The 17,507-nt window shown below is 45.4% G+C and overlaps 1 protein-coding gene across 1 annotated transcript in view; it reads right to left on the minus strand.

The window, feature by feature from the left end:
• Positions 1-17,507, minus strand: part of NDST4 (N-deacetylase and N-sulfotransferase 4) — a 172,372-nt gene that overhangs the window by 7,428 nt on the left and 147,437 nt on the right. The window contains 4 exon segments of the mRNA XM_048508744.1: positions 2,477-2,647; positions 9,481-9,655; positions 11,176-11,299; positions 12,454-12,550. Of these exon segments, the coding sequence (XP_048364701.1) occupies positions 2,477-2,647; positions 9,481-9,655; positions 11,176-11,299; positions 12,454-12,550 (567 nt within the window).

Consider the following 17,507-nt stretch of genomic DNA (forward strand, 5'->3'; position numbering starts at 1 on the left):
AGCGCAGCTCCAAAAAATACATCCGTACAATTTCTGCAATGGACATTCATCCCCATATCTGCTGTGCATAATCAGCCAGTAACTAGCCCAAGGTCACTCAGTCAGCTTCATGTGTAGGAGTGGGGAAACAAACCTGGTTCACCAGATTAGAGTCCCCCACTCATGTGGAGATGGGGGGGAGGGGTCAAACCCAGTTCTCCAGATCAGAGCCCAGCACTCTTAACCACTTCACTGGATTTGAGAGAGGTCATCTTGAGCAGCCTGGTCATTAATATGAATGAAAGAACAACTGAAAGTCATCGTAAAACTACAAGCACACAGAGGAAGAGAAACCAGTCCTTTACTAAAGATTCCAAACTAAACTCATAGTTTCTGTTACACATATCATAGATGCAGGATCAGATTTATCATAGATGCAGGGTCAGATTTATCATAGATGCAGGATCAGATTTATTGCAGAAACAGCAGTCAAAGATACAAACAAATGGGACAGTGTGATATGAGTGATGTGCCACAGGTTCCTATGGCAAAAATTCCGAGGAACAACACTCCTGTGGTGCACAGCTGCATGCAGTCCACTTATTATGCCCCAGTATTCTCAGCAAATGTTACGTTACAATTTTAAAAACTCAGATGGTGATTAAAATGTCTTGTAGGTACAAAATGCAAAAATCAGAAGAGATACATGTGTGTGTTTATTACAAATATATATGAGGTTCATAGGCTTGCATATGCAGAGATCTTTATGGCATTCAAGTCATGAGGCAAGCTCTTTCACATTTTCCATCTCCATGCTGGACACATGAGGCAAAGGCAACTGCAGCTACTCTGGCACTATTGAACTCTTCTGATCGCAGATGGCAAATGTAAAAATGGATTGATAGATCCTGCTGTGGCTTAGTAAGCCGTACATGGCTTTTAAAGTTTCCTGGCTGGATACCATTTGTTAGGAGCTGACTTTGAATTATTGAAATTCTGAGTGCCCATTATTAATTCTGAGTGCACAATGAGTGCACTTGAGTGCCTTTGGTAAGTACTCACTGTTGCCACTCCTGAAAAATTAATCCCACCAGCTGGGCAAACATTAAGAGAAGCTTGTTTTACAAGAAAGAGAGCATCATGGTAAGGTCATTACATTCATTCCGGTAAAAACAGACCTGACTTATATGTTCTATTCCTGGTTTAATGGATAGTGACATGCGGAACTTTCTATGTGACATAATCATCTATGTGGGATAAGGTTGCCAGGTTGCCCCTGAACACTGTCACAGGATGGGATTGTCACATCCAGGTTGAGAGACTTCTGGAGATCTGGTGGTGGATGCTGGGGAGGACAGGGACCTCAGTGCAATTTAATGCCATAAGATCCACACTCTAAACCTGCCATTTTCTCCAAATTAATATCTGTAATCTGGAGATGAGCTGTAATTCCAAAGGATCCCCAAGTCCCACTTGGAGACTGACATCCCTAACTGGGCAAACGTTTTCAAATGCTGCCATACATAAATTGTTTCAGGGGATTCCTGCATGGCATTTGAAAAGTCCAGGTTAGTGTTGCACAACTAATAACGGACCGATATACTGACAGTGCTCTCCTAAGCAGAGTTACACCTTCCTCAGCTCCCTAACTGAAGAGACTCAGCAGAATGTAACTCATCTTAGGTGACAGTACCAAAGTTGTTCCTTTCTGAGCAGGAGAAGCAGGCTTTGAACATACAGCTGAAGAAGGAATTTCGTATTGCTGTGAAAGAGTTAGAGTTTGAGGAGCAGCAGTGGTGTAGTGGTTAAAGGGGGAGCATTCTAATCTGGAGGAACCAGATTTGATTCCCTGTTCTGCTGCTTGAGCTGTGGAGGCTTATCTGGGAAATTCAGATTAGCCTGTACACTCCCACACACGCCAGCTGGGTGACCTTGGGCTGGTCACAGTTCTTCTGAGCTCTCTCAGCCCCACCCACCTCACAGGGTGTTTGTTGTGAGGGGGAAGAGAAAGGGGAGATATAAATCCAACTTTGAGCCCCTTTGAGTCGCCTTACAGGAGAGAAAGGGGAGATATAAATCCAACTCTTCTTCTTCTTAAAATATAGCTCAGTCCCAGAACCGGAGTGGTTAAAGTGTTGGACTAGGATCTGGGTTCAGATACTTACACTGCCATGGAAGTCTGCTGAGTGACCATGGGCCAGTCACATGCTCTCAGCCTAACTTAACTCACAGTATTGTTATGAGGATAAAATGGAGGAGAGGAGAATGACATAAGCCATCTCTGTGTGTGTTCAGTTGCCTACAATTTTTCCAGTTCTCCCTAAAATGCTCTTGCATCTTGCATACTGAAGTGGTTTGTCTTTTGAAATGAACACATGATGTATGTTTCTGAATTATTCATCATGAAACACATTACAATATCCATTATTAAGCATGTTACAAGTTCAAACACACCAATATTTTATCATGGGAAAATGTTTGGTGGAACACAAATTACCTGCGAAGTGGGGAAGTATGTTAGCCATCTTTCAATATGCACTGCATACCATCCAGGAGTCAAACAGCGTTTCTGTAGAGTCTTTAACTCAGGGGGTGCCCAGTCATCTGAGGTAATCACTTCATAAAAATTGAACTTCAAAGCAGCAGGATCTTCGTGAGAACGCTGATGCTAGTGAAGAAGACTGGAAGTCAGTGAACAACTTATGAACAATCTGGTCTACTTCACCCCTGAGTTTGCTGCAACTTTGTGTTAGTGGTTGTTTGTAAAACTGTGAGTGTTACAATAGTCATTACTGACTTTTTTTAAAAAAAGTTAATATTTATTTATTTATCTGATGCATTTGTGCCCCATCTTTCTTTCCATGTGGGGACCCAAAGCAGTTAACATTGTTCTCCTTTCTTTCATTTTATCCTCCCAGTACTGACAGAGGGTATGACTGGCCCAAGGTTGCTCAGTGGGCTTCCGTGGCATGAGTGGGGATTTGAACATCAGTGTCCCAGATATTAGTCCTGCACTCTTAACCACTGTAGCAAACTGGCTCTAGTGCTAAATGTAATGTTGGCTGTTCTATCTTGTCTCCTAAACTATGTATGATGATGAGAACAGTTTCTGGCACATATCAAGGTGTAAAACATATTTACAGCGCAGCCTCAGTTACAGTTACCCCTTTCTAATGCCATTGAAGATGATGAACCGAGAAGTGTTAATTCTGTGCAAGCTTCTATTTCTCCTCAAGGCATGACAGTTTTTCTAGCTGTTGTTGATTACTGTACGCAGAACACGGTCAGTGGTGGGATCCAAAAATTTTAGTAACAGGTTCCCATGGTGGTGGGATTCAAAATGTGGCGTAGCGCCAATGGTGCTGGGCAGGGCACGACGGGGGTGTGGCCGGGCATTCTGGGGGCGGGGCATTCCTGGGCGGGGCTGTGGCAAGGATGCAGCCGCTGCGCTGGTCGTTGGGCAGGAAACGAATGCGTGCAGGCGCAGGCTGCCATGCATGCCGGTGTACCTCCTGCTAGACTACTTCAAGTTCTGCGTGCTACTGCTGAGAGGAGGGCGTAACTAAGGCAAAAATCACGTAGCAAAATCACCAATTAGTAACCCCCTCTCAGCACACACAAATAATTAGTGACCTACTCTTGGGAACCTGTGAGAACCTGCTGGATCCCACCTCTGAACATGGTTAAACAGGGAGAAAGTGAACCTTTAGCAGAAGTTTAAGGTGGAGGCAGTGGGTGCTGAAAACTACTAAACTTTTAAGATACCTCTTTTTTCTAAAAACATTGACCTCTATTTTATGGAACCATATGGATCCAAGCAATGACTAATCAGAATACAGCAAGCAAACTATATAGAGAAATCCGAGGCCACGGGAACTTCTTTGCTTTAAATGCTAAAACCCTCAAGCACTAAAATCTAGGCCCGTCCGCACATGCAAAATAATGCGTTTTTATTTATTTATTTATTTATTATTTAGATTTTTATACCGCCCAATCCGCAGGGGCTCTGGGCGGTGTACAACATAAAACATAATTAAAACACCAATTAAAACAATTTAAGGCAGCGATAATAACAAGAGGCGTCCAGCAACCCTAATTTTAAAAACCCTCCCTAGGAGGGAGGAACGGCGAGACCCATTTGTTGGAACAGGGGGGGGGGGCGCCATCAGCGGCTGGTCCCTCCAAAGGCCCGGCGGAACAACTCCGTCTTGCAGGCCCTGCGGAACTCACCAAGGTCCCGCAGGGCCCGGACAGTTGGAGGAAGAGTGTTCCACCAGGCCGGGGCCAGGGCCGTGAAAGTCCTGGCCCGCGTGGAGGCCAGCCGCATCATCGAGGGGCCAGGGACCACCAGCAGATTGGCCTCCGCCGAACGGAGAGGCCGCGTAGGGACATATGGGGTGATGCGGTCTCGAAGGTACGAGGGTCCCAGGCCGCGTAAGGCCTTGAAGGTCAACACCAACACCTTGAAAATGATTCGGAACTCCACCGGGAGCCAGTGCAGCTGGCGTAGGACAGGCTGGATATGGTCCCAGCTGGCGCTGCCCGTAAGCAAACGCGCTGCTGCATGCTGGACCAGTTTAAGTCTCCGGATCAAGCGCAAGGGAAGGCCCGCGTAGAGCGAGTTACAATAGTCCAATCTGGAGGTGACCGTTGCATGGATCACAGTGGCTAGGTCCGCTTGGGAGAGGAAGGGAGCCAGCCGCCGGGCCTGGCGGAGATGGAAGAAAGCAACCCGGGTTACATGGGCCACCTGGGTCTCCATAGTGAGAGACGAATCCAGGTGGACCCCCAGGTTGCGCACGGAAGGGGTCGGTGCCAATGTGACCCCTTCCCACACCGGCGGCTGGAAAATCCCACCCCCTCCTTCGCGGCCAAGCCAGAGGATCTCCGTCTTCGATGGATTCAGTTTTAACCTGCTCTGCCGCAACCAACCAGCGACCGCCTCCAAACAGTGCTGTAGAGCCGCAGGGGCGGCGACCGCTCCCCCCTCCATCAACAGAATGAGCTGCGTGTCATCTGCATATTGGTGGCACGTCAGCCCAAAACTCCGTACCAGCTGAGCAAGGGGTCGCATGTAGATATTAAATAGCAGCGGGGACAGTAGAGCCCCCTGGGGTACACCGCAATCAAGCGGGCACTTCCGGGAGGCCTGGTCCCCGCACCTCACTTGCTGACTCCGGCCCCGGAGGAACGAGGCAATCCATTGAAGGACAGTGCCCCGCACTCCGGAGGCGGCCAGGCGGTGGGTCAAAAGGTCGTGGTCGACCACATCAAACGCTGCGGTAAGGTCTAACAATACCAGCAGCGCCGATCCGCCTCGGTCGAGCTGAATACGGAGCGTATCTGTGACGGCGACGAGAACAGTCTCCGTCCCATGCCCAGCACGGAAGCCGGACTGGAAGGGATCAAAGGCCGATGTGTCATCCAGGAAACCTTGAAGCTGCTCCAACACCACTCTCTCAATTACCTTCCCCAGGAACGAAAGATTCGAAACGGGGCGGTAATTGGCCAGATCACTTGGATCTAACGGTGGTCTTTTTAAGAGTGGGTGGACCACTGCCTCCTTCAACCCATCCAGGAAAACTCCTTGCTCAAGGGAGCCATTGATGATACTCAACAGATGGGGTGTTAGCTCCGCCCTGCAGAAGTTTTTACAAACCAGGAGGGGCACGCGGATCCAGAGGGACAGGTAGTAGGTCTAACAGCAGCTAAGGTCCTGTCAGCAGCGTACTCGGAGAGCAGGGAAAACTGGGCCAAATAGGGGCCTGAAGGCGACAAGGGAGCCTCCAGTTCACGGATTGTAGCCAGCGTGGAGGGAAGATCCTGGCGGAGGCGACGCGACCTTATCCGCAAAAAAAGCTCGCCAAAGCCTCGCAGCTAATACTCCAATTGAGAATTTGAGAGACCTCTCCGACAGAGAGGTTAAAGACCGAGATGCTCTGAGGAAATAATTGCGCCCGGTGAGAATTTAAGCGGATGCAGAAGAGGAGGAGAAGAAAACTCTCGCCGCCTCGCCGTTGCCACCTCACTTAGGCTTTCATAAGCGTCCTATAAGATGTTAAAGCGGCTTCGTTACGAGATTTCCTCCACACCTTTCGCTCTAGACGTCTAAGCACCCGCTTCATACCTGCGCAACTCCCTCCACCGTTATTACCAGGGTAGCGTCGAGAGCGGAAGCGTAGAGGAGACGCCGGGGGGGCAACTACCTACGATGGCATCGGAGAGCCGGGAGTTCCAGTCCTCCACCTGCTCATCGAGTGTGCGGTAGGGTTCAGGGTCCCGCAGAGCATTCCAGGAAACCAAGTGGATCCATAAAATTACTCAGCGGGTATAAAATCAACCCGTCGCCCTGAACCAGAGGGTAGTGCGACAAGTCCATCCGGACCTTCAAGGCAAAATGGTGGGACCATGGCACTCTGTCCCAGCAGAGGATACGACCGTTATCCCTGACCCAAAGACCAAATCCAGCGTGTGTCCAGCCTGCGTGGGTGGGGCCAGAGTTTACCAAGGAGAGACCCTGGCATTAAGCCATGGATGACACTAGGTCCGCGGCCACCGTGCATGAGGAAGTGACTTCGACATGGGCGTTGAAATTAAGCCCAGGACAATAAGCCTGGGAAACCGCAACGCCCAGTCCGACACCGCCTCCAGCAGCCGCGGCAGGCCATCTCCCGGTGCGCTAGGCGACTGGTACACCAGAAGAACGGCCAACCTCTCCGAGGCCAACCACTCCAGGCCGACACATTTCTATGCCGGCGATCTCGGAGGTGGGGACAGCCCTGAAGGGGATAGACTCGCGGATGAACAATGCCACCCCGCCCCCCCGGCCCTGGGTTGCATTGATGGGGTGGAGACACGCGAAACCTGGCGGTGTGACCTGCGCCCAAAGGCTGACGGTCTCACCTTCGCGCAGCGCAGGTTTCGGTGACACATCTCAGAGTCCACCTGCTGGGCTCGAGAAAATCCCGGAGCACCATGGTCTTATTATTGATGGACCTGGCATTAATCAACACCAAGGACGAAGCAGAGTATCCCTGATCCCAACCACCATCGTTCCTCGGGATAGGTCGGAGGTCAGAAGGCGAACGAGCATAACCGTATCTCGTGTGTCTTCTATCATATGGCCACCGCCTACCGCAATACCTACCCCGTCCCACCTACCCCGTTTTCAAACCACTTTCACAACTGTTTGCAAGTGGATTTTGCCATTACGCACAGCTTCAAAGAGCATTGAAAGCAGTTTAAAAGTACATTATTCTGCATGTGAGGAATGAGCCCTAGGTTCTCACAGCAGATTTTTTTTTAAAAAAACCCACCATTGTTGAACTTACTTGTAACTATTGTTCATTGAATGGCTTTTTTTGTGCAGGCACACAAGGGATTGTGCAAAGACCATGACAATGAAGGATCGGTCAGCTACTGTTGGGGGTCCCCTATATTTAAATCCCCACAGCCAGGAAGATTCAAGCCCAAATGTCCATCTAGCCATGAGGGGCATCTGTCCTTCAACAGTTGTTCTAGAGATCAAGCATGCAGTCGCTCAGGCTAATGTTTTTACATCCACAACCAATCCAAAATGAACGCAACTTGGTATTAAGTTCTGCTAGTGCCTGAGTCAGCAGCCATGGATGTATATCCCGTATTGCAACTGGATTGGAGTGTGTCGCCTGTGCCACATGGTAGAGAATCTAACTGCATGGAGTACTTGTCTATGGACATTGGAATCTGATTTTCATATGTGGTAAACATAAGAAGACACAAAACCCTGTCTCCATGCCCAGATTTCTCTTGCTGGATCTAATTTTGTAACTATGCTACAACAGCATTCTTTATCTGTAGTACTGCATGCACAGGATGGGTTAAGACCCATGGCACTGGCAATGATTTCAAATTTCTCATCCTCACTGTTCATTTTGCATTTTTGTGAATTAAACTCATGATTCTGTAGCTTCACATTTGTTTGTGTTCCCTTTAACCAATTCTTCTCATGTGCAAACTTTCAAAGTTATTTTATACATATAATGTATAAGGCTGATTTATTGATACTAAATTGACAAGCCGTATAAAAACTGCACAACACGTACGTGTGAAAAAAAATCTAAAAAAACAATGAAAAACACTAAAAAGGCTAATATTGAGGAAAAAATAAAAAACTATTTAAAATAGTTCTATGCTGCCCTTCTACCCAAATGTCCACAAGATGGCAAACATCAAAACATTTAAAACATTAAAGCAGTATTTAAAATAAAGTATATGTAAAATATTTACAAACACACACACAAGTCTTAAAGTTTTGAAAACAAAATAGGGAACATTTGTCCATCCATTAAGTTCCTAGCACAAAACTTACAAAACAAGTTTGATCAGATGGACCTGAGGGCAATCCTGGCATAATTACTCATTGGGAAAATATGCCACTGTTATAATGCAGTCATCGGTGGGTTCTGCACATCATAGTTGTAACGAGGTACAGCTGGTATAAATGCACCCATTGTCCTGTTTCCGCATGTGCTGGGTTCATGATCAGGGAGTGATCTGAGGCCATGGGAACTTCTTTGTTGTTGTTTTTAAAAAATCGTCAACATATGTGCAACTACACAGCCATAATGGTCATTGATGACATGTGTTGGGAATGAACCCAAGAATCTGGCCCATCCACCTAACACATGAGCAGCCGTGGCTGCACTGGAGTGCAGCTGCTGAGCTTTGCATGTCCAACGCACAAAAGGGGGGAAAAGAGACAAAGGGACTGCCTGGCAATCAATATGGAATGTGTTGCAATGAATCTGGATACAATGGCAATTGTACACGCTTCCAAGGGGGGACCTACTTGGGGGACTTGAGGAATGGCAGGTGCTCAGAGAAACAGCCCACAACGTGCTGGGTGACCTGCACAAATTGGTGTTCAGGCAGATCCTCCCTGAAAAGGTGGACAGCGGCAAAAGCTGCAGTGAAGGGGGTTGGGGGGAAAAGCATCTTCAGTCTGTGGTGCTTTTGCAGGAGCGCCTTCAACCCAGGATTTTATGAAAACATCACTAGTTTGGAAATGTTTGAAAAGCCTGGGTTGAGAGGAACAAAATGACCCAAACTTATTTTGGAAACAGGACCAGTGCAAAGTCCCTCCCTCCCCCCCCCCACAACATTTTATACAACACCCTAAAGACATTATAGTTGGTTCTGCAGAATCCACCAGAGAATATGACAAAGAGGAGCACTGCCACATGGATGACTAATTTTGCTTGTGCCAGTGTGATTCATATTCTGTCACAAACTTGAGGGAGTCGCTTATGGTTTCTTCCCACATACCCCTGAAAAGGTGGCCAGGCAGGGATATTCACCTGGGAAAGAACCATGCAATTTATCTCACCTATATAGTTCTTTCATTTAGACATTAACAGAATTTCATGGAATACATCTCCTATGTTGCCTCAACAACCTGAAAATTGGGTTTTGTATGATGCTGTATCAGTTATGTCAATGTTTTTGGTACATAAACCACACCTGATACCAGGAGTATGCTCGGTCCGATGGGTCAATGAGAATGGTGATGAGTTTTGCCTTGGGAATGAGGAAGGCAGCACGTTTGGGAGCTTCTTCTGAATGGAAGTAGTTGGCACTTTTCTCAAATACAATATCAGTGGTGATATTAGAAGGAGTAGGGAAAAAATTCATATACCTACAAGTAAAAACACAATAGCAGCAATCATGATACGGATGCAGACATATATTAAATTAGTTATTTTCCTCACTATAGCTATTTTAGCACTTGTGGAGGCAAAGAAGATCAAATGTAGTTTAATTCAAATTGTAATTTAATGCAAAGGCAAAATTAATTTAAATCCAAAATACATTTTTGGAATATCAGTCAACCCTTATCGGTTGTAGTCTGACACACAGTTCCTCAGGTACACATGTGCATAATCAAGGCTATTGCCAAACTGTACAATGAAACCTTCTTTCCTCTGTTCCCCCTCTAGCTGACTTCAACCAGGCACATGTACAAACCAAAGTGCAGCATCCACTGCTTCCAAATAACACCCACATGTCAATGTATTGTTGAGGGCTTTCACAGGCAGAATCAAAGGGTTGCTGTGGGTTTTCTGGGCTGTGTGGCAGTGGCCTTGTAGTTTTTGCTCCTAATGTTTTGCCTGCATCTATAGCTGGCATCTTCAGAGGTATGTTATGATAAGATGTGTCACCATGACAAACCACTTAAGATGCCAGCCACAGATGCAAGTGAAACGTTATGAGCAAAAACTAGCAAGCCACTGCCACATAGTCTGGAAAACTCACAGTATCTCCCTGTAACTTGAACCCATACAACTCTTGCCAAAAGTTTCTAGAAGGGGCGCCTCTGGTCTGCATGTTGACTATCTCCTGTAGGTATAATTACATTTTTAGTGGAAGGAATATGCCCATACAATGGCAAATTTTGTGGCATTAAGATTTTTTTTTTAAAAAAATTGGCTGATTATGCACAGCACAAATAAAGGTGCATCCTAATTTTTTTGTCTGAACAGCACAGACCAAAACAGTGTCAGAGGAGAAAGAGGCTTTCCCCCCTCTCTGACCATTAAAGCCTCTTGTCAGTTTCATCCACCATTGACCCCCTGACATTTTGTGGTGCTGCAGGGATTCTCCATGTCTGCAGCTATTTGCTGATGGGTTTCCCAAGATATTTGTTCTGCATGCTCCAATCCTGGGCACTTTTTCAGTCTCGAAAGTACATGGTAGTACTCTACTTGTCTTGCCAAATTAGGCAATATATAGTTTTCCCCCTTTTATTTTCGATGAGCTGGCTTTGAAGATATAAACACACTCATAAAAGAATCTCACTCCCCTTCATTTTTGTTTGTTCTTAGTCATTCCTAACACATAGCACACCATCACTGGCTAAAATTTCTGCATATACAAAACATCCAGTTAAAAACATATTAAAAGAGACAGAAAAGGAATAAGCATAAAGCCCCTATCTTTCTAAATGTGTCTGTCATAGAACAACATAAATGTTGGTATTGTATCATGAAAGAGAAAAAGCTAAGTATTCTCTTCAGTACAAACTGATTTTAATTCTAAAAGCACCATACACAGAAAAAGGCATCTAAAAATTATGTAGATGTCACAGATACTTCAATAATTGCTCCTCTGTGGTCTGGCATATGCTAACAATGGACATTTGCTTTTTGTTATTCTTACCAGTCGATTCCCTTGTGGTAGTTGTTTCCATTAAAGAACTGAACTTCTTCAAAGGTTTTTGGACTGGGTAGATTACTAATGATGGAAGGATGCATAAGGAGAAATAAATAAAGTGCTGTTGTTCCTACAGGGAAAAAACAGAAGGCAGAAATATATGATACTGTGGGAAAAGGTAAGAGCACTAAAATACTGCTGTTCCACAAAATACACTCTCAGATGAAAATTCCAGTTAGGGGGGAAAGTGTTAATATTATGTAAGTTTTATATTACCCTAAGCAAATTTTGTTTAACTTAAATTCTGTGCTCTGATGTGTTAATGAGGCCCCTACTGAATTCAAAGGGAAGTATGTATACATGCTTAAAAGGTGAATGTGCCTTGAATCTCATACATCTTTTATTTCAATGCAATCGTCTCCCTTATGAACATGTATTTCCCCCCTGTTCGTACCTTTTCTTGCTTTGCGTTCTTATCAATCTGGACTGCTGCATGATTTAAGCTTTTATCAAAAACTACCAGGGCACCCGTGCTTCGTTACGTATACTTCATCATAGGCTCTCTATGAATTTCGGGGTGACATTCAGCATACTTCTTTATAGCCTGTTTGTGAACTTTGGGGTGACATGCAGCATATTTCCTCTCAGCCTGTCTGTGGACTGATGGGTATCTATCTCAGCAGTCCTCCCTTTCTCTCTCTACCCCCATTGGGTTTTTATTATTGTTTATAATGTCTAAACTGAAAGCTGGCTTCAATTTGTTGATGTATGCCTTGTATTGTGATTGAGTGATTGAGTATTGAATGTGAGCTACCCTGAGCCTGTCTTGATGGGAAAGAGTAGCTTAAAATTAGATTATTATTAATAATAATAATAATACCTATCCATATTTATTCTGCTCTTCTCTTCCCCACCATTTCATCAGAGCAACCATGTGAAGTAGCATAAACTGACTCAGTGAGCTTCATGGCTGATTGGGTATTTGATTCTTCCAGTTCATCTGACATTCAAACCACTACCTTACTTTAGTTCTAGTACCAGGACATCAAGTAGACTGGGTAAATGCTAGAGTAATCTAATGCTCACTTGACTAAACATGTCTACTGAAATTACAGTAATCCATATCTGGACATGATGATTGATTAAGTATTTTGATCAAACTATCACAGTGTGAGGACTAAAGGAATATTGATATGGATTCTTCTCAGGGATTCTAAGTCTGCAAAGTCAATGTCACATCCCAGAGAATTTTCTATTTTTCCCACTGGAAACCTGTTAATTTACCTGTTTTCTGTGGACCAATCACAAGAAATTTTGGCAGGTGTTCACAAGATTTCTCTCTAGACCAGATATCTCGATGGCGTCTGTCATCACATGGATTCTGAGAAAAAGAAGAGACATGGTTCAAGACATATTTTGACACTCTAACTTCTTGCTCATCAGAAAGTCCTGTGTGCCCTTTGTTTCTTGACTGATGATTTACAATGGAATTTGGGATTAGCATAAAATGCTGTTTGATAAAAGTATGGCCTTCATGCCTTGATACTTGAACTATCAAGTCTTGTCAGGAAGCAGGGCTGCTTTGGAGCTCATGCACTTTAATAAACATCCCAATAATTATTAAAGAGAAAATTGGAATTTTTGTGGCAAAAATGTTACTACACAAAACTGCGAATACTAGATATCAGAGGCTAGATGGGTGGCAAACCAAGAAAGCGTCCTCTCTGTCATGGCACTCAAACTATGAAACTCCCTTTTAACTAGAGATGTTATATAAGGGAGGGGAGTGAGTGACGGGTGGCATGCAAGAGAGGGGAAGGGGCCTGGCATCTGGACCTGGCCCACCCACCCTAGTGGAGGGAGGGAGAGGGGAGGAAGGGGTGGTATGCAAGGGAGGGGGAGGGAGGTGTGGCATGCAAGGCAGGGGAGGGAGGGTGGCATGCAAGGGAGGGAAGGGTGCCCGGCATCTGGACCTGGCCCACCCACCCTAGTGGAGGGAGGGAGAGGGGAGGAAGGGGCGGCATGCAAGGAAGGGGAGGGAGGTGTGGCATGCAAGGCAAGGAGGGAGGGGTGGCATGCAAGGGAGGGGAGGGGGTCTGGCATCTGGACCTGGCCCACCCACCCTAGTGGAGGGAGGGAGAGGGGAGGGAGGGGTGGCATACAAGGGAAGGAGGGAGGGGTGGTATGCAAAGGAGGGGAGGGGGTCTGGCATCTGGACCTGGCCCACCCACCCTAGTGGAGGGAGAGGGGAGGGAGGGGTGGTATGCAAGGGAAGGAGGGAGGGGTGGCATGCAAGGGAGGGGAGAATGGGGTGGCATGCAAGGGAGGGGAGGGGATGCACTTTGAAGCATTTTCCAAAAAAGACTCCTTGAGTTGAAATAAGGCGTCCTGAGGACATCTTGGGAGGAAAGGTGAGCAAAATGCCCTACAAGGACAATTATTTCGGCTTTGCAGAATGGACCCTTATTTTCTTACCATTTCTGTGCTAAGTTTTTAAATATATAAAAAGAATGTGGTGATCGGTTTTGGATCATCACTTTATATTGAAATGAACAGGCTTCTCTTTCATTCATTACAGAAATAGTTCCTATTCAAACCAATGCAGTGTATAGTAAAGTTTTTGAATGTTTATCTCTTACTGGAGTTTAACATCTTTTTGTTTTCTGCAGAGGTTTTTTTGTAACAGCAAAATGTTGCCTTTCTCAGGAGTTCTTCAGCTGATGATGCAAAGTGCAGTTAGGTATTTTAGGGGTATATGCTTATTAATAAGTACTTGAAAACAAAGCAAGCAAAAATGTGTAGGGGGGGAAATCACACAAAGAGAAAGTAAATTTAAAATGTGTGTGTTGATGCGTGCAGTTTGTGAGTGGGAAAAAAATCCTTCTAGTATGTAATTTTCCTGACAACTCACAATGTAACAATTCAGTTTAAATTAGATGTTGCATATTAACCTGTGAAGTATAAAATTTGAAATTTTTATTTAGTTCACCTAGGCTTAGCTCCAGTGCATTTCTTCCACAGAGCAATGTCCTGTAATGAGAGCTGCCTTGAGTTTCTATAAAATAGAATGGCAGCTGTGAAGGAACTACACAGATAAATAAGGTTTGGATGTGCAGCCAAAAGCAAAGTGCAGTTACAAGGGAAAAATCTTCATAGGAACTGATCAGCACTTTGATTGGGTAAGCTGACCTGTGCTCTGATTGGTGGAGCAGCCAGCTGGACTATAACAGAGAAGGAGGTATCTCTCTGAAAGGGAAAAGATTGAAACCCTTTTGGATTTGGATTCCTGTGTGTTAACATAAAGTCCCTTAGCTGTGTGTGAAAATCTACCCTGAGAGGATTTCAGCCAGACTGTGAATTGAATGTGAAGTATGGTGCATGTCAGTGTATGTTTAGAGCAGAAATACACAGAAAAAAAGAACTGGAAGTTTATTTATTGGTCAAAGCAGAGGTGGAATAATAGAAAAAGACTTTCCATAGTGGCCATAAATAAAGGATGAGGGGAATACATCTTCTGAGAGTTAGAAGAAGAATTCCTTAGGCAGTTAGGAAAGGGATTATACTCAAAGAAAGATTTCTTGTCTGGAGGGGGATTCTTGTAGAATGGGTGTCCAACAATGGAGAGCCGTGTGAATTGAGAGGGAGGGTACCAGTCTTATTAGAATTCATAGCCTTTTTGAATCTATCAGTCAGTAACATCTAACTTAAGAAAAAAAAAACCCTGAACCTGCATATGACATATAACATCTAAGAAATGGGCAGTCTAATCCAGAGGGCACTGTGGCTAAGGACAGCTCTGCTGCTACACTGCTGCCTGCAGAGGGATTTCAGACAGCACTGGGGTGCAGCCAAAAATAATAAAAACACCCCAGCTGCTGGAAAGCCCTTCACTGGGCTGAATGGAGTTCCTGTTTTTAAAGGGTGGGTGGAAGCCAACTACAATCAGCTGTCCCCTGGGACCATCTCTGACACATCCCTGCTGCGCTGACTGGACCAGCTGCAGTATTTAAGCACTGATGTGGTCCCCAGTGCCATGTTCGATCATCCCAGAGCCTTTCACCCCCTCTACTGGGGTAAGTGACCCAGGGAGGGCAAATACACTGGCGTGGGCCCCCACCACATTCAGGAGGTGATTCAGCCCCTCCTGGATTGGGCTGTAAGAAACCTAGAAGGCTTAATAAAATCCTGTGCCTGTGACAGAAACCTAATATAGTACATAGCATACTCTGCTAATTTTCTTCATAATTCCATCTTTGTTTTAATAATTTTCCTTTTAATTTGTTTGAACCTTCCTCAGTTCTCCAGTGCCATTTTTAAGGAGATTTGGTTGAAAAGAAAAAGGCATTCTACACCTTAGGATGGGACCATATTAGAACCATAGCCTGAATCCATCTCATGCTACCAGAAAGGCTATTCAGTCATAAAGGACTCAGAAAGGTAAAAGGTGGGAAAATATGCCTTACAGTGATAAAAAGGGGTAGAATGGCAGGGGGGATGCTACAGCAGAAAATAAATATTTTAATTAAAGAAACTCAACAGATGGATCATCCAATCCACCAACCCAGCATGTCATATGATTCATGCTGCATTCAGGAAAATGAGATTTTTTCCTTTAGGCCTTTTCCGCACGGTGGCGGAAACGGCTGGGTCGGCGCATTTCACGCCGACCTGAAGACACTGGGACCGTCCGCATGGACGGTCCCGGGAAGAGGCGGGACGCTGGCGCCGTGGAGCACCGGCACCCAGCCGACCCGGCGTGTCCCTGGGCCTCGGCGACGTGCCGGAGGCCCAGGGACACGGTAAGTGCCGGGTGGGGGAGGCGGCGTGAAGCCACTGCCGTTCGCTCGGCAGCGGCTTCACGGCGGTGTATTCCCTAAAAGAGTGCTTCCCAGCGCTCTGGGAATACGCCGGCTTCGGGCCGGCCGGGCAGCGCGAGGGCTGCGCGGCTGCGCTGCAGCTGCGCCCCCTGTGCGAATGGCGGCCTGGAGACGGCGTTTTACTGTCTCCAGGCCGTCATTTTCTGCCCGTGCGGAAACGGCCTTACTTTCCCTTCTGTACATCAGCATCGAGTGCTGCTAGAAATGGCAGAGCTGCATAGATATTAGACTGAGGGTAGATCTACCCTCCATGGACCATCTTAGTTTTTCTGTGCAGTGAGGAAAAAACCAAGATGGTCCATGGAGGGCAGGTCTACCCAATACTTTTCAATGGGTGGTAGACCCATCTTCTGAGAGGCTAAGATTGTCATTTTCAAGTCTTTCTATCTTTAAATACATCTCTTTCAATTTTTTTTAAAATAGAAAAACTATATATTGCTGGAATTGGCAGGATGAGCTGAGTAGAACTATGTTCTCTTTTGGTTGAAAAGGCACCCAGAACTGGAGCCAGCAGAGCAAACATCCTGAGGCAACCTTCAGCAAATGGAGGCAGGAATAATCAGTTCAGCAGCACCCAAAATGTCAGGCAAAAGCTGAGGAGGAAACTGACCAGAGAGATTAACTGTCGGGTGGGAAACAGCCTCTTTTCTCCTCTGATGCCTGTGCTGTGTGGAACAAACATGAGTGTGCAGAATAAACAGAAAAAGTTGCCTCATGTTAAGATGTCCCTCAGATGTACTTTTTGAGCTGTGCAGAACAGACCATTTTTATCTATATTTAAAATCACCTACTGATTCTTCTGATTAGATCAGAATGGTATTTAACCTTTTCCTTTTGTGCCATTCATGCAAGAGAGTGAAGAAATCATTCTTTTTTGAGTGAATCTATGTGCCTCTTGAATGGCCAGGTTCAAAATTTGAGGTAGTATTAAATTTGTGGCTACAGACAGACCATCAAGTCACCTTTTCCCACATCCTTAGGTTAATAATGCTTTCACTGAACTGTGGCTGATGCACCTAATGGAATTTTTCCTGGATAGTAAGATTTTACTATCATTATCCTATGCACTGATGACTTTCAAACTGGACTCCTTGAAATACACTCTACGCGGAGCTGCCCTTGAAGACTGTACAGAAACATCAAAATGCACCTCCAAGATTGCTTCTTCCAATGCTAATATATTGCCACTTTAGAAACACCCCCAGAAGCCCTAAAAAGTTTTTTAAAGGGCGAAAATCCCCTGAAGCAGGGAATATACTCCTCCCTACTGGCGCATTTGCCTGAGCTCCAGAGGGAAATTTCCCCTCCCCCTCCAATTGGACTACCCATTTCCTGTTTCACATGGCTATTTCAAGTATATAAAGTATGCAGTTTCAGCACTTAAAAGTATATGTTGCTGGTCCTGATCACTGATATTTAGAAATTTTGAACTTTACTGGTTTTATTTCCTTTTAAAAGAAG

Source organism: Sphaerodactylus townsendi, linkage group LG10 (genome assembly GCF_021028975.2).
Source record: "Sphaerodactylus townsendi isolate TG3544 linkage group LG10, MPM_Stown_v2.3, whole genome shotgun sequence".
NCBI lineage: Eukaryota > Metazoa > Chordata > Lepidosauria > Squamata > Sphaerodactylidae > Sphaerodactylus > Sphaerodactylus townsendi.